Source organism: Lagenorhynchus albirostris, chromosome 11 (genome assembly GCF_949774975.1).
Source record: "Lagenorhynchus albirostris chromosome 11, mLagAlb1.1, whole genome shotgun sequence".
Taxonomy (NCBI): domain Eukaryota; kingdom Metazoa; phylum Chordata; class Mammalia; order Artiodactyla; family Delphinidae; genus Lagenorhynchus; species Lagenorhynchus albirostris.
In genome coordinates this window covers 4554976-4578773 of record NC_083105.1, presented here as the reverse complement: position 1 = coordinate 4578773, position 23798 = coordinate 4554976, and the positions used below count along the sequence as shown (strand labels likewise).

Here is a 23798-nt window from a genome sequence, read left to right as displayed (position 1 = left end):
TAGATGCCCAGACTGGGGGGGAGTGGGTTGGAGACGATGCTACTTCTGTACAACAGTGTGACGCCTTGTGCCTGGCACAGTGGCATAAAAAAGGAATTTAAGGGGGTGAGAGGTGGTGAGTGGACGGGCTGTCTCTGCGGGGATCCTCATGTGTCCGGCTGTTACGATGAGGACGGCGTTGTCCTGTCTGCTCTGACCTCTCTGCTGCGTCACCATCCAGCCTGGCCGTGGGTGCCCCGTGGCCCCTCGGATTGGGAGTGCGGGAACTTCCCCCTGGCTGGAGAGGGGGCGCATCCTGCCCAAGGAGGGTGTGCTGACCCCGGCCACCGGGAGTTCCAGCTTTATGGCTGCTTGGGGCATTCCAGGGATGTTCCACGTTTCTGGATTGAGCAAAAGATGTCACATTTCATTGTCCTTCTGAGAATAAGGTTCAGAGTGCTCCAGGCTCCCCAGTGGGAATCATTTCCAAACGTTTCTACAGCTTGGGCACAAAGTTCTCGCGCCACTGAGCCAGCTCCAGGAGTCTGAGCTTCACCTGTGCTTGCCTTTCTCAGAGTTGAGGGAGGCCGAGGGGCCGCCACTCATCTCTGGGCCATTCTGCACCCCGAGACGGGGCCTTGGTTCCCGCATTCTTCACGGACAACGGCAAGCAAATTCCCTTTGTTCCTTCCACGTGTAATCCAGCCACTGTTTACTGGGGCTCCCTGTGTGCTCGGAATTTTATAAGCTTTATCCATCTCCTCAGCCACCTTCAGAAGGTACTGTGAGCCCCGTTTTGCCGTCCAGGAAGCTGTGGCTTAGAGAGGTGAAGTGTCCTGCCTAGGGTCACACAGCAAGAAGGCGCCGGAACTGGTATTGGAGCCCACGCCTGTTCGGCTCCGAAGCTGGCATTGCTACTCACCCCTGTAGCTGCTGAGGGCTGGCTGTGGGCTGAGGGCTGAGCCGGAGAGGGAGGCCTGGCTCTGCATGGGTGGGAGGGAGGGAGGGAGGGAGGGCGAGGCAGACAGATGTTGTCAATTGTGAGTTTGCTCCAGGCGGGGCTGGTGGGCAGGCGGGCTGCAGGGGCGGGGGAGAGACTGGATGGGGGTTGGGCCGGGGCCAGAGGGGCTGAGAGAGCCACGAGGGGTGAGACTGTGGGCGGGAGAGCTAGGCGGGCCCGGCTGGGATGGGGGTGAAGGGGTACAGCACAGGGGACACGTGGCTGGGTCACAGTCATCTTGGGGGAGAACCACAGGCCATGTTTTATCTGTGACGGGTCAGGTCCTGCGTTTCGTGAATGCTTCCCTTCGAATCAACTGGAGCAAGAATGAAGGAAGGAACGAATGAATGAGTGGGGCCCCTGGAGGTCACCCCAGTAACCGAGAGGCTCTCCCTCATGAGGGACCTCGCTGTTTGGGGCTGGGAAGCCAGTGATGCCAATTATATCTGACCCCCAGCCCACAGTGCCCCCCCACGTTCACCAGATGGCATCGTCGGGAAGTGTGGAGGGGGACAGCTGAGGTCGGGATGGGCCGAGCGGCCGGTTGGCAGTGGACCGGCAGACTTTGCTCTGGGGTGGACTGTCACCCTTATTGCCAGCCTGGGGGAACCCGAGAGAGCAAGGATGCAGCAGCGCATCTTCCGCTCCAAGCTCCCCCGGCTGCGGGTGGGGCTGAGGTTGTCATTGTTGGGGGACCTGGCAAGTCCCTTCCTCCTCCTGGTTCAAGAAATGCCCGGGGCTTCCCTGGTGGCTCAGTGGTTGAGAATCTGCCTGCCAATGCAGGGGACAAGGTTCGAGCCCTGGTCTGGGAGGATCCCACATGCCGCGGAGCAACTAGGCCCGTGAGCCACACTACTGAGCCTGTGCGTCTGGAGCCTGTGCTCTGCAACGAGAGGCTGCGATAGTGAGAGGCCCGCGCACCACGATGAAGAGTGGCCCCCACTTGCCGCAACTAGAGAAAGCCCTCGCACAGAAACGAAGACCCAACACAGCCACAAATAAATAAATAAATTTAAATCATATGGGCTTCTAAGAAGACCTCTGCTTATAAAAAAAAAAAAAAGAAGGAAAAAAAAGAAACGCCTGGCCCAGCCTCGGACCACGCCCACTGGGGGTCTCCCTGGAGGTGAGCCCAGAGCTCAAGGGCCCCGCGTTCCAGGTGCCGTTTGTGGGCAGAGGCGCTCGAGGTGGCCGCGGGCAAGCCGTCACAGCCGGGGTTTCTGGACGCATTGGCCTCGTGCTGAGCCCTGGAGTGACCCTCTCTTTGGGGGCCACCCCGAGGGCCGGGCCTTGGAAGAATAATGAGCTCAAACAGAACACCCAAGGCCCTTGGTGCCAGGAAACGCTGCCAAGTCCGGCGGGATTTACCCCGTGGGGCGCGGGAAGCTCAGCCGTGAGGAACCGTGGCGTTTTTTTTTTTTTTTTTTTTTCTTTTGCGGTACGCGGGCCTCTCACTGTCGTGGCCTCTCCCGCTGCGGAGCACAGGCTCCGGACGCTCAGGCTCAGCGGCCATGGCTCACGGGCCCAGCCGCTCCGCGGCACGTGGGATCTTCCCGGACTGGGGCACGAACCCGTGTCCCCTGCATCGGCAGGCGGACTCCCAACCACTGCGCCACCAGGGAAGCCCCCCGTGGCGTTTCTTAGAGCCCAATTTTGAAATGTCCTGCTGAGAGGTGAGCTTCCGCCTGGGAGCAGAGGCTGTTGCCACTAACAACAGCCCCCTCCCGGCTGCGGGTGGAACTGACGCTGGGGGGCGCCTCGGTACCCGGTTGCTCCTCCCTTGGGGAACGGTGGGGTCCCCTCCTTCCTGTGAGCCGAGGGGCTCAGCGGGGCAGCAGCCTGGGTGGGGCTGAGTGTCGGGCTGGGCGCTGGAGGGCGTGGGTGCCCCAGCTGCTGGACCCACCTGAGCCTTCCATCTTTCCTTTTTGTGAGCAAAGAGGCAACCTTGTGACAAAGCAAGGGCAGAGAGCATCACCGGCCTCAGTTTCCCGACCCGCACAGCGAGGACTGATGCTCTCCTAGAAAGTGGCTCCGACGATGAAGTGAGAACACAGAGTGGGTCCCGGAAACGCTGGCTCTCTGCTTCTCCGCAGAGCCGGCTGGTTGCATTCGAGGCCCTGCATCACGGTTCCCTCCTCTGTCCTCTGTTCATGCTGTACCTCTTCCTTGGTGTTCGCTCCCCACTCTCGAGAGATGCCTTCCTTGGTTGTCCCAGTTTGGGGGACACCTCTAGGCCTCCCCAGTTCTGCACTGTTCATTTTTAGTGATAGAAACCATCTGTGACCCCATAGGAGTGGGGTCGGCAGCATCCTGGATACCCACCCGCTGGGCTGGACGGCAGCTCAGCTGTGCCTTGGTCAGTAACACCTGTCTTTCTTTCTTCTGGACTGCGAGGGCAGGGACCCCGTCTGGGCAGGTCCCCATCCCAGTTTCCGGCATCTGGCTGGAGCAGGGATCCCGGTGCTGAGCTGCAGCCCCGTCAGAATTGGGTTTGGAAGGTAGTAGTTAAGGTTCCAGGCCTTTCTAGGAGGAGAGGAGTGTGTGCTCCCAGCCTGCGACTCAGCGGAGCTTTCAGTACACGTTTGTCGAGTGACTGAAGGACCGGATGTGCCGCGCCCCTTTCGGCCCCGTCCTGATGCTGTAGAGGAGACCTAAGGAAGGGGTGTCCAGATGGTGCGGCCGGGAGGGGGCGCTCTCGGCCACCTGAGGGGGCCACCCGTCTAAGGGGACCTTGGGCAGGGTCCGAGGTGAGTCACCTGTCGCCAGTCACCCCGTTCTCTTCCCTGCACGGCAGGCGCAGACGTCCCCATGGAGGCTTGCTGTGCAGACGGACATCGAATGGCCACTCAGCACAGGGACTGCTCACTGCCCTACGTCTCGGAATCTAAGGAATGCAGGTATGTTTGCCAGTGCCGCTGTGCTACCAGAATAGTGTTCTTCTAGACAAAAGCAGGGGAGGAAGGGGCAGTGGGTGCCAGGCCCCCAGGAGAGGCTGGGCCCCCAGGGCCAGGCTGCGGGAGGTGTGGGGGGCTGGTGACCCCCGCGTCCCTCCTCTGTGCTCCCACGGGCCTTGTACGGGACTCCGCTTACTCTTCCCGTGCCACCCTGGCATTGCCGGGGCATCCCGTCATTTCACCAGGCTGCAAGCAAGGGGATGTGGGCTTGTAGCCCTCGCTGCCGCACCTGGGCCGTGTGGCCAAGTCACCCAGCAAGGGGGTGGTTGTTGGGGGCGGCGGATGAGATCGTGTGACTGCAAGTGCTTTGCAGATAAAAGCATGGGCCACCTTCAGACCCCGAAAACGCAGACGAGCGAGTCCCAGAGCAAAAGTTCTGCCAGACCGTTGTCTACTTTATACAGTAGCCAGCCTCTGGATCAACTAGTTTTGTTCCTCTCTTCCTCAGTTGACTCAAGCTCCCTCAAAGTTTTGGGAGAATGTAAGCTTAGAATAAATGATAAAGGAATGTAATGTTGATCATCACCGTAAAAATAATAGCGAGACTTTATGAAGCACCGACTTTGTGCTGGGCGTTTGCTGCCCTTCGTCTCATTTCACCCTGTTACTGATCCCATTTTACAGATGAGGAAACTGAGCTTTCCCCAGTACGCACAGCTGGTAGGTGATGGCCTTAGGACTTGAACCCAGATCTGCTTGCCTGGGGAGCAGAGGTTGAGGGGGAGGCGAGGGTATGAACGCATTCCATCACTTGACATCCGTTCATTTTCTCTGCCTCTAATCCGAGTCTAAGCTGCTTGGACGCTTGGAGCTGTGGGATGCTAGGTGGAGAGCTGCCATGGAAGGAATGTGCAGGGGGGGCTTGTCTGCCTCACTCTGGAGTTTTGCATTTGTGTTGGCATCGAGCAGAGACTGCTGCCTGCCAGCAGTGACGGAGGATGTAAATCTCGATTTAGGAAATTCTTGAAAAGTCGAAAGCATTATAGACCAAACAAAGGAAGGGAAGACGGGGCACTCGGATTGTTTGAATTGACTGGGAGACCACGCCGTTAGGATTTATGGCGCGTCTGATGAGTGAGAGCCAGGATCTTGGCTCCCGAGCGTGGCTTCGAGCTGGAAACGTCAGAGGGTGGCTGGCAGTTGCGGAGCGAAGCTGGGTGGTGAGCGCCAAGCGTTCTGTTTGCAGACTGGGCTCTGAGAGGCAGCCGGGCCCCGGGGACCCTCCTGGGCCGGCTTTCAGGCTGTGTGACTTGAGCCAACTTGGAACCTCAGTTTCCCCAAATGTAAAAGGAGGACAGTGATAGCTTCCTTTCAGGGTTGTGATAATGACCGAGGCGAGGGAAGCAACCGGGACCACCAGGCCAGGCTGTGGGGCTGTATGTGTCTGCTCGAGCCGCCAGCACAGATCCTTCTGCCCGGACGGCTTAAACCACAGACATTTACTGTCTCACAGCCTGGCCGACAGAAGTCTGAGATCAAGGTCTCAACAGGGCTGGTTCCTCCTGGGGCGTCTCTCCTGGCCTAGGGATGCCACCTTCTCCCTATGTCCTCACGTGGTCTCCCCTCTCTGTGTGTCTGTGTCCTAATCTCTTATCCTATAAGGATGCCAGGCAGATTGCACTAGGGCCACCCTAACCTTAATTACCTCTTTAATGACCATTTAATCTCCAAATAAGTCACATTCGGAAGTCCTGGGGTTAGAACTTCAACATAGAATTGTGGGAGGCAGGGATACAATTCAACCCCAAACGGGGAGCCCTGTTTGTAGATCAAAGGCTTACAAAGTGAGGCATCAGCCAGCTGACCCCTCAACAGACAGAAGGAGGAACTGAGGTCAGCGACTCAGTGGCCTCTGGGCCCCACTTGTGAATTTGGATTTTAGTCATAACTGAATTTGTTACTGACTTCTACTCACCAATGTCTTGACTGGGCTTTGGAGGTATCTTGAACCCCCAGTGGGCTCCAGGCTCTAGAGAAACTACCTTCTTGGCTATGCAGCAGGCATTCGTGTTATGATCTACTTTTTTTTTTTTTTTTTTTGACAGTTACGTTTTATTTGGTGGACTTTCTGAGGACTTCAAGCCTGGGACACAGTCTCTCAGATAATGCTGAGAAAACTGTTCCAAAGAGGCAAGGGGGGAGCCAGGATATATAGGAGTTTTTGCAACAAAAGACCAGGTAGTCGGAACATCGAGATTACGGTCCATGATCTACATTTTGGGCAGGGTTGTAAACTTCAAACGCGAAGTCAGAGATTTCCTGAAACGTGAGTCATATCACCTGAATGGCCGAGAGGGAAGGTCTTCTCTCTTGGGGGCAGATATGGGTGCAAGTCCAGGTTCCCCCTGACCCCCGACATGTTTCCAGTGGGGCCCACTCACTTCATCACGTGGGACCCAAGGGAACTCTGGCTGGATAGTGCGAGTTTCCATATGACAGGGTCCTCAAGACGTGTTATTCAACTCCCAGGACGCTGACTGCCAGCGATTGGCCTTTTGTTTCCCCGAGGCCCAGGGAGGCCGGTGGACTTGTCGCTGAATTCACGGGCAGGGGCTGCGTCTGTGTCCAAGGGCTCTTAGTGAGTTAGCTGCTGGGCTGCTGGGCTCTGACCGCACCCCGGTCCTGTTTCCCTAGGTGCTGCCTGCCCTGCACCCTTTCCTCTTTGTCAGTTAATGTCAGGGTCTGAACCCCATACCATCTGCAGAGGTCAGAGGCCAAGCTTGTGGTCTTGGGCTCAAAGTAAGATGCAGCTCATCTAAGAACACAACTGGGTTTTAATTCCGGGGGCAGCACTGGGTGCCACCGTAGGGGAAGCTCAGGAGAACAAGAACCGCCCCGCGCCCCGCCCCAGCCCTCCATGCTTTCCTCGCCCAGTGGATGGGGACGGCACACGACAGATGACTCTGAGCCCCGAGTCAGAGCCGCGGTGCTAGGATGAGCGGGGCCGTGTGCAGTGGGGAGTGACAAGCAGCGCAGCGATGCTGATAGCAGGGATTTTCTAACAAGTTCAGGGTTATCGTTTTTAATGAAGGCAGAGAAGGGAGAGAGCAGGTCAGAAATCCAATCTGTTTTAAGAGGGTCCTCTTACTAGTAATAGGTAAAAGATACAAGAAACAGGGCTTCCCTGGTGGCGCAGTGGTTGGGAGTCCGCCTGCCGATGCAGGGGACGTTGGGTTCGTGCCCTGGTCCGGGAGGATCCCACATGCCGCGGAGCGGCTGGGCCCGTGAGCCACGGCCGCTGAGCCTGCGCGTCCGGAGCCTGTGCTCCGCAACGGGAGAGGCCACAACAGTGAGAGGCCCGCGTACCGCAAAAAAAAAGATACAAGAAACAGAGACCAGCGGCCACTTGGTAACTCAGTAGTTCTGGTATCATTTTTCTTCTTTTGAAGTGGAATTCTGCCGGGATCTCCAGTTTTAAGTTCTCATTCATTTGGCAAATCTTTATTGATCTCAGTGCTGTCCTAAGCGCAGCATGAGGAGAATGGGATCACGCGGGTGGGCGAGCCCCAGGCCGAGCCTCCAGGGTAGAGGAAGGAAGGCACTGAGGGTTCTGTGGGGCACAAGAGGCCTGGGGTTGGTGCCACTGGCAGACGAGGGGATTGGCAAGGACCGCAGAGGGGCCAGCCCCTCTCTGCACACATGGACTCCAGCTGGGCACGTTCGGCCTCTGCCTGAGCCTCTAGCACATGGCACGTTTGGGGGCGATCGTTGCCTCAACTCATGCATCGCCATGCCTTCTGGCCTCGACCAAGGGCCCATATGCCTTAGAACCCACATATAAATTTGCCTCGAACCTTGGGTTGAATTAAGCCCGCGAGTCTCTCGGAGGAATTTGGATACACACGGAGCCAAAACCTAAGGTGGATCCTCAGATGATGTTTTTCAGTCTACCAGTCACTCTCTGAACCCCTTCATTTATTTATTTCACAAATCGTATTGAGGGCATTCTGGACAAGATGGAGATGAATCGGTGAACAAAATAGGCAAAATCTCTTCTACGGAGGATACAGATGACGGCATGGGAAAGTCTGTCGTTTGTAAGAAGGCACAAGGTGTCATGGGAACGGAAAACCCAGGGACAGGAGGCAGGGTCTCCTGATCAGGGCAGGTTTACAATTTTAAATAGAGCTGTCTGGGGACGCCTCGCTGAGAACAGACGTCTGAGCCAGCACCTGAAGGAGGTGAGCCAGGCAGCCAGGTGAATGCTTGTCCAAGTTGAAAGGCAGCAAGGGGAGAGCAGCTCTCTGGACGCCCAGCCCCACCAGGGAAGAACTTAGTAACTGCTACCCCAGAAGCCCCCAGTGTGGGAAGCTGAGCTTCCCCACCAGGCCATCCCTCTCCCCGTCCCTGACGCCTCTGTACAGGTCTTGCACACAGTAGGGCCACAGCCACATTTTTTAAAAAATTGCATTAAAATATACATAACACAAATTGTACCATCGTAACCATGTTTAGGTGTATAGTTCAGTGTATTCACAGCACTCTATCGCCATCACCACCATCCATCTCCAGAACTTTTGCATCTTCCTAGTGAAACTTGTACCCATGAAACAAAACCTCCTGCTTACCCCCCCTCCCCCAGCCCACCCCTTCTATCTTCCGTCTTTATGAATTTGACTCCGCTGGGTCCCTCATATAAGGGGAATCACAGTATTCCTCCTTTTGTGTCTGGCTTATTTCGCTTAGCTTACTGTCCTCACGGTTTATCCATGTTGTAACATGTGTCAAGGTTTCCTTCCTTGTTAAGGCCGAATCCAAGTCCATCATGTGTACAGACCACATTTAGCTCATCTATTCCTTGATGGACACTTGGGTTGCTCCCGTCTTCTGGCGATTATGAATCACGCTGCTGGGAATGTGGGTGTGCAAATAGCTGTTTGAGTCACTGCTTTTGATTCTTTTGGGTTTATGCGCAGAAGTAGGATGGCTGGATCCTATGGTCATTCAATTTTTTTTTCTTTTTGCGTTACGCGGGCCTCTCACTGTTGTGGCCTCTTCCGTTGCGGAGCACAGGCTCCGGACGCGCAGGCTCAGCGGCCATGGCTCACGGGCCCAGCCGCTCCGCGGCATGTGGGATCTTCCCGGACCGGGGCACGAACCCGTGCCCCCTGCATCGGCAGGCGGACTCTCAACCACTGCGCCACCAGGGAAGCCCCCTATGGTCATTCTATTTAAAATTTTTGGAGTACCTGCCATACTGCACCATTTTACCTTCCCACCCACAGTGCATCAGGGCTCCCATTTTTCCACACCACTTGTTTTCTGTTCAGTCAATAAATATCTTTGAGTGAATGGATCAGTGAATGCATATCTGCTTGCTCTCCCTGATAATGCAGTGAAATGCCTGTCATTTGCAAATCCACTGAGAGCACGAGTGGATGTGTGGTCGCAGAGTACAGGCATATCTCATTTTATTGCTTTGAAGGTTGCGTGTTTTTTTTTTTTACAAATTGAAGGTTTGTGGCAACTCCGCGTTGTCAGATGATGGTTAGCCGTTTTTAGCAAGGAAGGTTTTTTTAATTAAGGTATGTATTGCTTTTTTAGACATAATGCTATTGTACGCTTACTGGACTACAGTACAGCGTGAACATCATTTTTATATGCACCAAGAAACCAAAAAATTCATGTGACTAACTTTATTGTGGTTGCCTGGAACCAAACCTGCAGTAGCTCGGAGGTCTCTCTGCAGACAAATCCATCCTGGAGCCCGAGGGCAGTTCTAGAAGTGCACGGGAAGCCGGGTGCTGAGCTCTGGCCCCATAGGGTGGAGGCTGGGGGCCGAGGCAGCCTGGCTGGCAGCACACGGAGCCCAGCGGGGCCCCTCCCTCTCCGGCCCAGTGCAGGTCTGACGGCTTCTCCTGCCCTTGGTGGCTCTGGCCAAAGCCAGGGTTATTTGGGGTCTGGTGGGAGCCACACCTGTGATCACACACCTCGCTTTCCGTCACCTGCCTGCCCTCACCGCCTGGAGCTGTGTCTGAGGGACCAAGCCTGGGAGGTGACGGTCCTTCTGGTGACATAAGCTTTTGTGCACGTGTGTCCTCGGGTTTCTGAGGACCTTCCTCCCCGAGCCCTCAACAGGGCTGGGAGACGTGGCTGCCACGGCCCGGTGTCACCGTTGCCACCATCCCTCACTCCGTGGCCTTGGGCAGGCTACTCCACCTCTCTGGAGCTGTTTCCTCTGATTCCGGAAACTGGAGATGAGTGTTGGGAAGGATTCAACTTGATAAAGGATCAGAAGGTCTGGCCCAGAGTCAGCAATCAGCTGTTTTTGTTTTTTAAAATAGGTGGGAACTTTCTGTGGCTGAGGCTCTGAACTGGAGCTCTGGCCACACAACTGGGGCTCTCGACTCCACTCCCAGATACCACCCTGCATCCAGTCTTCCTAATTAAACACTGTTGGGCACCTTCTGTATGCAGGCGTTGTGTGTGTGTCTGTGGATGAGTGGAGGGGATGGGGAAGGGGGGACACCCAAAGATGACAGAGCTCCCATCCCCGAGGGGCTACTGCTTCCAGGCCCTGAGTACCAGCTGGTGGGCCCCCCGCCCCACAGAGCCCTTGGGCCAGCCTGCCCCCTCTGCCCACAGGATGGTCCAGGAGCAGTGCTGTCATAGCCAGCTAGAGGAGCTGCACTGTGCCACGGGCATCAACCTGGCCAACGAGCAGGACGGCTGCACCGTGCCGCATGGTGACAACACCAGCCTCGAGGCCATGTTCGTGAAGGTGAGGACCTGGGCCCCTCCCAGCTCAGCAGCCACTGCTTCAGCAGGAGGCCTGGGGTGCTCCTCCCTGCACCCCCGACCTCAGATGCCTTTCCTTATGAGCAGCGCATTGTGCTCAACTCGGGGGGGAGGAGGGACACTCAAGTCTCCCCACCTCCTCCAGTTTATTCAGTAAACCCTGGACAACACCCCGGGCCCTGTCCGACACCGGGGAAACAGGGATGGAGTGACCCAGCCTTGCCCTGAAGACTGCCAGTCCCGGGGCTTCAAACAGGAATGTGGAGGTCAGAGCAGGGGTTATCTGGGCTCAGGGCCTTCTGAAGCCTCTTCTCAATTCAGATAGGCATTCCCCACCCCATTCTGGAGGCCCTCCAGTTTCTCTGCTCTCCCGAACTAGTCAGAGTTCAGGATGGGCCCCCGCCAACGCCTCTGATGACACGTGACCTCCATAACCGCCCTGGAAGAGAAAACTGAGGTTCAGAGAGGCCCACACTCCAAAGTGGCCTCTCAGCAGGGGTCCCTTCAGGACCAGCAAGGGAGGGATCTGGTGAGGCAGAGCTGGGAGTGTGGTCCATCTGGCCCAGAGGGAACCCTGCCCAAAGGTCAGCTATGAATGAAGGCCGTAATCCATCCTGGGACTCCAAGTCCAGGCCAGGTCACTCAGGACCTCTGTCACTGTGGAAGGCCTGCATCTTTGCACGGATGTGGAAAGGTTACTGAGAGCGTTCCCATGTCTGAAGACTGCAAATAAACCAGGCTGTCCCTCTCTTGCCACCTACTGAGGGAGAAAAACAGCCCCACCAGAAGGCACTCAGGTTTGGAAAGTTAATTAACCTGGACATCTGGGTTTCTGTTGGAGGTGCCAGGTGACAAAGATGAATTCCCTGGAAGAAAGATGCCCCCGTTCCCAGTTAGGAAGGCCCTGCAGTAATTTCAAGGAGCAAGCATTGGAATGAAGTCTGGATCCCGAGACGGGGTGTGTGGGTTCCTTTCCGGGGATTCTCTTTCCACGCAGGTCGGAATGTGTAGGGAGATTCCACGTAGAGGAGCTGTGGGTCCAGAGCCCCTCTGCCTGCCCCTCAGCCTCTGTGGGCTTTCATGGGAGGAGGCTTCTGGTGTGAGAGAGCTGGCGGCGGGGGCGAGGGGGGTTGATCTGGTCAAGGGGGCCTAGGAGCCAGGACCTTATGTGTTCAGTGACTACCTCCCAGGAAGGGTTGGGGCTCTGCAGACGCTGTCTGCCCCGCAGACACTTCCACCAGTGTCCCCCGACTTGAGAGAAAGGCATGGAACTTTCTAAGGGGAGTGGAAACGGATGGCTTTGGCAGATGCGTGGTCTGTGTTTCCGGGAAGGGTGCCTCATGGCCTGAAAGGTGGGGGAGGTAACTGAGGTTCCCACTCTTTCCGGCAGCAGAGGCTGTAGAATGAGCGGATGGGAGACCCGTCAACCTCTACGAAACTCAAGCAAAGCCACCCCTCCTCTGTTCCTGCTGTGGACCTTCTGGAAAGCTCTTATGCTTTTCTTAGAATGATAAGGACTGAAATGGGGCTTTTCATGTGCCCGGGTGAATGTTGTCCCTGGGATTCAGCTGTGACTTTTGGAAACACTGGGGTCCAGGTGACAGGCAGCAACTCTGTTCCTCACTTGATGACCAGGCTTGAGGTTCCCTTCCTGCTGCTTGAACCACCCTCACTCAGTGCGGGAAGAGACGAGGTGCATATTCATCCTTCCAGGCGTGGTAGAGAAATCTCAGACCACGCAGAAGTCATGGGCCCTTAGGGAGCTCTTGTGTGAGCCCCAGAAGGCCCTCTCCTAACCCCCTCTTCCTGGAGGTGGAAGCTGGGCCGGCAGGGATGTTGGGGGGCAGTCAGGTATCATGGAGCGTGTGCTGGGATAAGGCCCTTTAAGGTTCCTTTCAAAATCAGGACCTGCGAGATTTGGGGGCAGCAGGCTTCGGGCCTGGATTGTTTGCTGTTTCCTGCCAACATGTAGAAGATGCAGCCCAGGTCAGGCACATGTCATCACCGTCCAGGGAGCATTAACACGACGGGGCTGAGAGGTCTGTGGGGATCCGCTGTGTCCTGTGTCTGGCTTCCCCAACGGGAGTCTCCTCCTGTGTTTGCAGAGGTGCTGCCATTGCTGCCTGCTGGGAAGGGCAGCCCAGGCCCAGGGTCAGAGCTGCGAGTACAGCCTCATGGTCGGCTACCAGTGTGGGCTGGTCTTCCGGGCATGCTGTGTCAAGGGCCAGGAGACAGCAGAGTTTGCCCCGGGGGACATTGGGGACCTTCAAGAAGCAGGTAATTACCCCCTTTCTTCCCTCTTGGGCAGTGCAATTAGTTAAGGTCATCCAGAGAAACAGAACCAATAGGACTTGGAGACAGAGAGGCATTTTAAGAAATTGGTTCACACAGTTGTGAGGGCTGCCAGGTCTGAAATCTGCAGGGTGGGCCCACTGGCCAGGGACCCAGGGGAGAGCTGATGTTGCAGCTCGAGTCCAAAGGCCGTCTGCTAGCAGGGTTCCTTCTTACTTGGGAGAGGTCAGTCTTTCTCTTAAGGCCTTCACCTGATTGGATGAGGCCCACCCACACAATGGAGGGCAATCTGCTTTACTCAAAGTCTGCTGATTTCAATGTCAAACTCATCTAAAAAATACCATCACAGCCATATCCAGACTAGTGCTGGACCAAATATGTGGGCATCGTGGCCCAACCAAGGTGACACATAAAATTGACCATCACAGGCAGTGTGGGCACGCACATTTACCATTGTCTTAACTCAGAAGAGACTGGTTCTAGTTGTCAGAGCAGTTTCACGTTTGTCACTGTCCTGGAGTGAAACTGAGGACTTGGGATCTGGGATCTGACAAATCTGTGTTCATGTCCCTGTCCTGACATGTATTTGGGGGGCAAACTGGTGTATCCAGGCCTCAGTTCCCTCATCTGTGAAAAGGGGATAATTAGAGTCCTACTTCCTCAGGTTGCTGGGATTAAATGGGAGAAGGGGTATAAAGGGTTTGCCATCATATTTCGTCCCATCCCTCCTTGGGCAGCCTTGGGCAGCGTGGGTGGCCGGCCGTGCTTTTGTTTCACAGATGAGGACCTGGCACTCAGGATCACGTGGCCAGGGGACTTCCCTGGTGGTCCAATGGTTAAGACTTCGCCTTCCAATGCAAGGGGTGCAGGTTCGATCCCTGGTCAGGGAGCTAAGATCCCACATGCCTTGGGGCCAAAAAACCAAAACATAAAACAGAAGCAATAGTGTAACAAATTCAATGGAGACTTTAAAAATAGTCCACATCAAAAAAACCCAAAAATCTTAAAAAAAAAATCACAATTATAAAAAAAAAACGATCACGTGGCTGACATACAGAGGAGGGGGAGCGCTGGCCTTCTGATGCCTGGCCAGTGCCACCTCTCCATCTGGAGCTGAGGCAGGGGGCACCAGTCGTTAACAGCAGGGGCAACACTCATTAATAGCAGGCTGTGAGCGTTCAAACACTAGATATTTATTCAGCAAAGGGGCAAATGACCCCAAGAGCAGCTTCAAGAGGGCTCCCAGCTGTGTGTCCACCAGTTCAGTCTCCACCCTGCATTTGTCGGAAGCCACATAAATCCTGAAACCTTGGGGCTTCATGATTCAGTTACATGGTTCAGGAAACTTCTTGGTTGTCTAATCATCTCTTCCACTTATGCAATGGTTTCCTGTGCCATAATGGAAAGAGCCCTGGAAAATTTCAAGCATCTGCTCTGCCCCAAGCTTGCTGCGTGACTGGGACCTTTGCCTTCTCACTCTGAGCTCCGTCTGCCCTCTGTTAAAAATGGGAAAGGGGCAGGAAGGGGCTCGGAAGGGCGAGCTCACAGACCAGTGAGTCAGGCCATCCATTCATGTGGCTTTGGGGTCCTCGGTCCAACGACCAGGCTTTCATTCTTTGTTTTGATTTCTCAAGTCCAGGGCCCCATGGCCGCCGTGGGGCTGATTTCAGATATTTTAGTCATAAAGGGGGATTGGAACCACATTCTGGCTCCTTCCTTGACTTTTGAAATCATGGATGACATTTTCACTTTAAACAAACTCAAATTCTTCATACTGATGGAGAATTTCTCCTGTGTCTCCAGAGAGGACTTTTGTTGATTTATGTCTTGTTTCATTAATGATCTCTGAGCTTTTCTGTTGCTCCAGATGTCTTATTTCTCCCTTGTCTTTTATCTGCTTCATTTCTTGCCTCAGACTTTCCTCAGTGTCTCTATGAGGACTTCCCTGTGTTTCCTCCTCACCCAGACACAGACCTGCTTTCCTGCCTCCCACTGACATTTATTGTGGGCCTACTGTGTGCTACCGTAGCGGGCCCGCAGACCAGTGCTGGCCTGCAACAAAACAAGTACAGAAGTTGGGAGTAAGCTTTTAGAAACTTCTATAAGCATTTGATAGAGTAACATGTCTGTTTAAATATAAAATTGGGACTTACATGTCTGTTTTCTTATCTTAGTTTTTCTAATAATCTGTGTTATAAGTGATCAAAGTATTGGTCTAAGATGGGGGAAAGAACCCTGTTCCTTTGGGATGAACTGTGCTAGGGCGTATCTTGGTTATGTCCATTCTACAGATTGGGAGACTGAGGCTGTGGAAGCCTCAGTTCAAGATTCCTTTTCTGGCATTCTTTGCCAGGCTTGCTGGCTCCTGAAAAATGCTGTGGAAATCTTGATGACCTCATCACCTGAGTGATAAATAGTTTCTCAAGAGTCCTCCTGGCCTTCTTACCATGAGTCCTTTGGAGGATGGGGTCTGGACACCCTGGCCTGTGCCTGGCACATGGCAGGGACTTGGGCTTTGCTGGGATGGAATGCACCAAGTGAATGAAGAGTTCCCAAGTTAAACATTCTTTATTTTTCTTTTTTTCTCTTTTTTTAAAAAATTGAAGTATAGTTGAGTTACAGTGTTGTGTTAATTTCTGCTGCACAGAAAAGTGATTCAGTTATACATACACACACACACACACACACACACACACACACACATTCTTTTTCATATTCTTTTCCATTGTGGTTTATCCCAGGATATTGAATATAGTTCCCTGTGCTCTACAGTAGGACCTTGTTGTTTATTCATTCTCTATATAATAGCTTACATCTGCTAACCCCAACCTCCCACTCCATCCCCCCCTACCCCCCTCCCCCTTGGCAACCACAAGTCTGTTCTCTGTGTCCGAGAGTCTGTGTCTGTTTCATAGATAGGTTCATTTGCGTCATATTTTAGATTCCACATGTAAGTGATATCATATGGCATTTGTCTTTCTCTTTCTGACCTGCTTCACTTAGTATGATCATCTCTAGTTCCACCGACATTAAACATTCTCAGCAAAGGTGCTCCTGGCCTCCTAACCTAGAGATGACTCACACCCTAAGTGTCTCTGGCTTAGTTCCTCCCTAGCTGGAAAATTCTTTGGATTATTTAGGAACCCTTACCATATCTTAATAACCCCTAAAAAATAACACCTTATGCCTAGTTAGTGTCTATAAATTATGTTACGCTGAAACTTACAGCAGAATTACTAATATGCGTCTTTCTACTGATGTCTGCTTTTCCAGTGTGTGTGTATCGTGTGCTCACTGTAGGCATTTTAGAAGACACGGGAAGGTAGAAGGAAGAGGAAGTCAACATGGAGATAAATATGGTTTCCATTAGGTCACGTTTCCTTCCAGTCTTTTTTCTGTCTCTCTTGGCTTCTCTTGTGTAGGTGTGGCTGTGCTGGGGATACCTTTGCTTTATGCTTTCCCCCCCAGCGTTGTAACGTAATGGCTGTTGGATTGTGATTGAATTGTGATCACTGTCATTCCATCTTGCGGAAGGTCCTCATCAGCAGAGCACTTGGGTTTTTCAAGTATTCTAGGAATTCTGGGGTCTACCCACCCAGGTTACAAGGACTAATCCGTTTCTTCTATACCAGAATTGCCAATGGAATACAACCCTTTAAAATGAGGGCCCAGGTCTCCCACTGGGTCCCTCTCTATCCTCTTGTAATTACTGAGAGGAGGGGCCTTGTCTGTGCTGAGGGCTTGACCCTCAGAGCAGATACTCAGATACCTTTGTTGAATGAATTGAGTGAGTGACGGTTGATGTCCGGCACTACATTGAGCTTTGCAGGCAAAGTGTATAAAATAAGTGAATTCATTTCCTGGGGCTGCTGTAATACAGCACCACAGACTGGGGAGCTTAAACCACAGAAATGTGTTGTCTCACCGTCTGGAGGCCAGAAGTCCGAGACCAAGGTGTCGGCAGGGCCGGCTGCTTCCGAGGCCTCTGGGAGCATCTGCTCCAGGCTTCTCTTCCAGCTTCTGGGAGCATGAGGTATGCCTTGGCTGGTAGATGGCTGTCTTCTCCCTGTTTCTTCACACCGCTTTTCCTCTGCGTATCTGTCACGGAGTCCCAGTTAACCCCTTTTTGTAAGGACACCCATCATTGGATTAGGGCCCACGCTAATGACCTCATCTTAACTTTATTGTCTGCAGTGACCCTTCTCCAAAGTAAGGTCACATTTCCAGGTACTGGGGATGAGGACTGCAACATCTTCTGGGGTTTTGGGGGGGGGGGTGGGACACAATTCAACCTGTAGCCATAAGCTTTTACCAGGTGCATTGTTTTCGGTTTGGAAGACGTGACTTAGTTTATAGTAGGGCCGTGACTGCATTTGCAGAAATATTTGAGTAATGTGGACAATGTAACCACGCTCAGCATTAAGTTGATGACTACAGACAGACCCTAGTGCCAGTGCTGTTTCTGTTATAATAGATCTTTTAGAGATTTGGCTACATTTATAAGTGTGACTCTGTTTTTAAAAAGGATAAAATGAACACTGAGCTTTTTATAAGATGTACCAACAGGCGTTACTGCGTGATATTTACAAGAGAAGATGCTCGGCGTTGCCTCTGTGTTAACGCGGGCACTGTGTGTGGACAAACCTGTGTTTGCCTCTTCCCCCTCAGCTAAGGTCTCTGAGATCGAGGAGGGACAAGAGGACCCCTACCTGAATGACCGCTGTCGAGGTGAGACTGGCCCCCCCCCACCCCAGGACTAGCTGGTGGTTAATGAAGCCCGAGGGGAAGTCAGTGCTAATCTCGCTGGGAGCCTGACCGCAGCCCTTTGGCTGGGAGTCAGCTGTAAGGCCCTGTTGTCTGCACTCCCAGGCTCCTTCCCTTCCTCTCCTCCTACCTGGGGCCTGATGGGCGAGCGAGGGAGAGGGTGGGCTTGTAGAGAAGGGGCCGCTTGAGGAGCTGGTGTGCAGAGCTCTCCCACCACAGCCCACAGACTCTGTGAACGGTGACCCCCAAGGCTGGGAGCCCCTTAGGGGACGGGGGTGAGTGATACTTCATTTTGCGGCTGGAGCTCCAGCTGTACCATCTGTGATAGTCATTTGTCTCATAAGAGAGGCGTTTGCAGATTTAGTCAGTAGGGCCTTGGGACTTCCCTGGTGGCACAGTGGTTAAGACTCCGTTCGTGCTCCCAGTGAGTCAGGGGGCCCGGGTTCAATCCCTGGTCAGGGAACTAGATCCCACACGCATGCCGCAACTAAGAGTTCTCATGCCGCAACTAAGGAGCCCGCCTGCCACAACTAAGACCTGGCACAAGCAAATAAATAAATATATATATACATATATATTTTTTTTTTAAAAAAAATACTTTAAAAATGGTCCACATCAAAAAAAAAAAAAAGTCACTAGAGCCTTGCACCTTTGTTTTCCATATGCTAAGACTTTATTTCCCTTTATGGAACATTCCCGCATGTCTGGACTGGCAAGTCTGCTCCCCGCTCACATTCAGTGGCTTGCCTTGTGGTTGGGCTTTCATTAGGGAGCCAGTTTAATCACAAAATGATGTGGTTGGTGTACAGTGACACTCGGCACAGAGGGCTGGGGGTTGGGGGTAGGCGGAAGGGAGGGCAGAGAACCCCAGAAAGGCTCGTAATCCTCTCTGGGGGGCGTGCGAGGCTCTCCCTGGGGGAGGGGATAGCTGGCTTGCAATGGCTGAGGATGGGTTAGCCAGGGAGATGACACTGGCAGGGGGTTTGTGGCAGTGGGAGCGGGGACTTGCAGACCCGCAGCAGCTGGGCACTGGTGGGTCATGGGGTGGGGTGCGGGGAGAAGGGAAGAGGCTGGAAAAGTGGGCGGGGCCCTGCAGGCCCCGGGCAGCAGTCAGAATTTTATTCCCTGGAATCTTTGCCCGGTAGAGGTTTTGTCCCCATGGGATTTGCTCTTTGGGCATCACGCTGGCCGCCCTGCAGGAAGCCTGGTTGGAGGGTGGTACCAAGCGATGCTCAGAGAGCCAGGGGAGCGGGCGGCCGGAGCTGAGGCAGTGGCGGTGGAAATGGGATATCGGGGCCCCGCACACCCCCCCCCCGATCTGTCAGATCAGGGCTGGGACCTGAAGCCGCAGCCCCGGGGGGTCTCGCGTGGGAAGGGAGGGCGCTGTGAAGGCTGCAGTGGGCTCCAGCCTGGGGAGCCTGCCCTTCTGTGTCAGCCTACCCTGAGGGCGCTTTCTCTGACCCCATCCAAACACCTGGAAAAAACCAGGAGGTCTCCGGGGTGCACCTGGCCTCCGCTCACGTTTGCTCTGACTCCAGGCGGCGGGCCCTGCAAACAGCAGTGCCGAGACACGGGGGAGGAGGTCGTCTGCTCCTGCTTTGTGGGCTACCAGCTGCTCCCGGACGGCGTCTCCTGTGAAGGTAAATGTCCTGCCCCGGGAGCCTCTGCCTCTGCCTGACAGCCAAGCAGGGCCTGCTTTGCACAACTTGGGGCCCCATTCGTAGGTGAAGAACGGTCCAGGACCGGCTTCCCAGCGTCTCCTGGAGTTTGCAGCGCCTGGCTTCCGGCCACGGCTGTCCTCCAGCAGGATGTAAACACCGTGCTGTGAAAAGGGGTTGGGTTTGGGGTGTGACCGGGCTCTGAATCCAGGATCTGCTGAGTGGCCCTGGGCACGTCCCTCCGCCTCTCTTGGCCTCTCACCTGTGAGATGGGGGAGACGGAGGGAGGTGGTAGCCCCGAGTAGGGGGTTCTCTAGGACCACACGAGTCCAGTTCAGGGCCTGGTGCTTGCTTAGCAGGTGCTCAGGAAGAGCAGTACGTCTGAAATAGCTCAGCAGGGCAGAGAAGCCGTTGCTTTTGCTTTTGCACTGATGGCGAGCGCCCAGGGCTCCATTCCGGTGCACGGCCTGAATATGCACGTGCCTGGGGAGCTTGGTGGATGCGGGGGGTCGATCCCATCGTGCCCTCTGGTACATTCCTTCTGATAAAGAGTGAGGGTCAGTTGTTCTTGCTGGTTACTCCTGCGTCACCTGTGTCTCTCCTAGATATCAATGAATGTATCATGGGCGGCCAAAACTGCCGTCTTGGAGAATCCTGCATCAATACAGTGGGCTCTTTCCGCTGCCAGCGCGACAGCAGCTGTGGGACTGGCTATGAGCTCACAGAGGGAAATGAATGCAAAGGTAGGATAAGCTCCGAGTCTCAAAACCCCATCCCCCGGAAGTGCGTATGATGCGATGGGGAAGTGGCACTGGGCTCCCTGGGGTCTGGGCTCCGTGGTGCCGTGTCCCCCCTTTGGCTGCCTGGGGCACTGGCCAACCCTGTTATTAGTGAAGATTTACCTCCTTTACCGTAATGCTGAGTTAATGACAGTGGAGAGTTTGGATTTCTGAAAAGGCTTAGAACACGCTCATTTAAAAACAAGACCAGAGATGAATTTCAGGTGCTCACATGTGCTTTCCAGTCCCCCCACCCCCGAGCTGTTTTTTTGCACAACAGCTGCCTTCCATCTGATTCCAGGTTTCCTTGAAGTTCAAAGCATATTCCCTTCCGCTGCATAAAAAAACATGACATTTCTGGCTGCTGGCTTTCCCCCGCCAAACCATAGATGTTATTTAGCAGATAAGCCTTTGATGAGGATCTGTTAGAACATAGTTTTCTGCTGAGGGTTTCCAGCCCTTCAGAACGACAAGACCACTTGTGTAAAAACGTCGTTTGAATTATGAGGGCCTTTGGATGAGCTCAGTCCTCCCCACCCCTGCAGACTCCCTGGGCGGTGTGGACCTCGAGAACCCAGGGGCCCAGCCAGCTGAGTATACACTTTTGAACATTTGACGCCATGAACTTCAAGGGAAGGGCAGCCAACGTCCAGTCACGACAATCATCATTGTTAATATCTGGAATATTGCGAGGACTGCAGAGTGAATAAGTTTATAGGGACAGTGTTTATTGCCACTTAAGATCATCGTCGCTTTATAATCTAAACTAAACATGCCTGAAATGAGAACCAAATCAAACCACATATTGCCAGGAAAATGCCTGGGTTATTTATCACATAACAGAAAATTTGCATCATAAGATCCTTGGGGGAAAAGTCAGTTTTGAATCTTTAGAAACACGAGCACCATTTGGCTAAGGCCCTTTTGGAATGTGACCTCTCTATTGGAACGTTTGGGGTTATAGTCTGAGTAATGAGCATTAAAAAAAAAAATTCTTGTGATTTTAAAGTGTTGAAAGATGCTTCTGGCAGGACTCTTGCTAACAATTTCCTTTTTTTATGATGTACCAGATATTGACGAGTGTGAGAGTGGTATTCATAACTGCCTCCCCGATTTTATCTGTCAGAATACTCTGGGATCCTTCCGCTGCAGACCCAAGCTACAGTGCAAGAGCGGCTTTATACAAGATGCTCTAGGCAACTGTATTGGTAAGATGCTGCCGCCAGGGCTAACGGGTCCGCCAGGTGGGGGAACCGTCCAGTGATGGGGCACTGCGTAGTGTATAGAACGGAGGTCAGCAAGCTTTTTCTATAAAGGACTAGATAATAAGTTATTCATGGTGGGCTGTGTGGTCTCCGCTGCAACTACTTAGCTCTGCGGTTGGAGCTGGAAAGCAGCCATGGCGGTGTTGAACAAGTGGGTGGGTCTGTGTCCCAATAAAACTTTATTTACAAACACAGGCGGCAGCTGGGTTTGGCCCCACGGCTATAGTTTAGCAATCTCTGGTTTAGATGAAAGCGCTTGTGTTTTGAGGTCAGAGACATCTGGTGTTGAACCAAGTGACCTGAGGTCATTTACTTCCTCGGAGCCTCAACTTCCTCCTCTATAAAATGGGAATAATCATCATATCTGGCTTGTAGGCTTGAGGCAAGGATTAAACAAGGTGGTTGTGAAGTGCCCTGTGTATTAAAAAATGGTTTTAGAAGATACTCCGTGTTAGGAGTCAAGTTCATAGAGACAGAGAGTAGAATGGCGGTTGCCAGGGGCTGGGAGACAGGGGTGGGGAGTTATGGCTTAACAGGTGGAATTCTGCTTGGGATGAGGAATGAGGTCTGTGGCTGGACAGTGCTGCTGGTTGCAGAACACTGAATGTGCCTGATGCCACTCTCCTGTACACTTAAAAATGGTTAAAATGGCAAAATACTGCCTTGATATCGGAGGAAGATCAATGTGAAATGAAAGCAGATCCCATGGAATTTAGTAAAAAGAGGAGGTCTGGGTGAGACTGCTTAAGTTGCAGAGGCAGCGTGGGGCAGGGGCGAGCACGGGAGTAGCGGCCAGAGTGACCTGTTCTACAGACAGGAGGTGGTCCCCGCTTTCTCCTGCAGTCGCCCGAGACTAGCCATCTGGCCAGATCACTGTATGCTGTTGGCGTTTGAGTCCAGGTCTGCCGGGCTGCCCTTGCCCTCTGCTCAGCAGAAGCTTCCGGGTCCTCCCTTTGAGGTCAGAGAGTCGTCTCCCTTGTTCTGCGCTGCAGGCGCCACTAGTCAGAACTCACCCTTCCTGGAGCTGCCCCGTCGCCCCCCCTGGAAAGGCTGGTACGCCACGAGCAAGGGGCCGAGGATTTCTTCTGTCTCACCCTCTTGCAGATAAATCCGTATTGATCTTTGATTTGAAATGGCAGTTTGGACTGAAAGTCCTTCCCCGCTTTTATTACCATCCCAGGATATCTAAAGGCAAATAGAACATCAACCCCTTAGGACAGGGGCCTCGTCTGAAGCCAACCCCAGTCTTTGTGCCTAACGCTCCCCTTTCAAGGGCAGGCGAGGCTTCTGAGCCGCGGGGGCCTCAGCTTGGCTGCATTGGCCCCTCGCCAGCCTCCTGCCAGCAGGGGGGCTGTCCTCGCTCCCAGAAGGAGGCCGGGTGAGCCGGAGGCTGACAGCTCTCCCAGGGCCAGGAGGGAGGAGGGGCCTGCCTAGACTTGCAGCGCACTTGCAGGGGGCTCCGCGGAGGATGGCATCTGCCGGGGATGGAAACCCTGACTCATGGCAAAATCAGCCCGATTTCCACAAAGAAGGGACCGTTGCAAGTCTCGACTTAGCCTCGGTTCCCACCCGCCCCCCACCCCCGATTACAGGGGTGCAGCTCTACGGGGGGAGACTCCAGAGCAGGAGCCCGGGGGCCCAGAACTGGCCGCAGCCCAGCACCCACCCCCGAACTTGGGTCTTCAGAGGTCCTAGAGGCGCCCCTCGTCTCAGCACCCTGGGAGGGTGGGGCAGTCCCGCTTTTTGTGCGCCCACAATCAGGTTCACAGCCTAGTTCACAGTCAAGTGCCACGACCAAGTTCAGGAGTCTTTCGTTTTAAAAATTATGTTTTTTATTTCAAAAGTTATGTCCCTCTTTATTTGCAAAAAAGAAAGCAAAAGCCGAGTGCAGAAAGGGAAAGCTTCCACCCTGCTTGGCAGCGGGAAAAGTTCTAAACACTGCATTCATTCTCGACACAGGGCCAAGCTTTTTCTGAGAAGGACTAGAGAGTAAATATCAACCTCGTCGACCGAAGGGTCTCCGTCACAGCCACGTGGAAGCAGCCGTGGGCACTACGTAAAGGAATGGGCCTGGCTGTGCTCCAGTAGAACTGAACTTACAAAAACAGGCAGGGGGTGGGATTTGGCCGGCGGGTTGTGGTTCGCCCACGCCAGGTTTAGGGGCCCTCGTCCTGGCTGGGAGGCGGGAGACCCTGATTCTAGACCTGAGTGGGTCCCAGCCTTGGGCTCGGGGAGTTTCCTGTTTATAAAATGCAGATAATCCCTTCCTGCCTAACTTGCAGGGCAGTACTGGAGGTGAAAGCTTTTGTAAACTGTAAAGTGCTGCACTGCAAGACCAGCAGCACAAAGGCTGACACCAGGATGGGGAG

General features: G+C 53.8%; 1 protein-coding gene across 3 annotated transcripts in view; it reads left to right on the top strand.

The window, feature by feature from the left end:
* FBLN1 (fibulin 1) overlaps positions 1 to 23798 on the top strand; it is a 78883-nt gene that overhangs the window by 11067 nt on the left and 44018 nt on the right. For all 3 annotated transcript variants that reach the window (XM_060166897.1, XM_060166899.1, XM_060166898.1), the window contains exons 2-8: positions 3774 to 3876; positions 10519 to 10654; positions 12777 to 12948; positions 17632 to 17691; positions 19266 to 19367; positions 19991 to 20128; positions 21235 to 21372. In XM_060166897.1, the coding sequence (XP_060022880.1) occupies positions 3774 to 3876; positions 10519 to 10654; positions 12777 to 12948; positions 17632 to 17691; positions 19266 to 19367; positions 19991 to 20128; positions 21235 to 21372 (849 nt within the window). The remainder of the gene's footprint in view (positions 1 to 3773; positions 3877 to 10518; positions 10655 to 12776; positions 12949 to 17631; positions 17692 to 19265; positions 19368 to 19990; positions 20129 to 21234; positions 21373 to 23798) is intronic.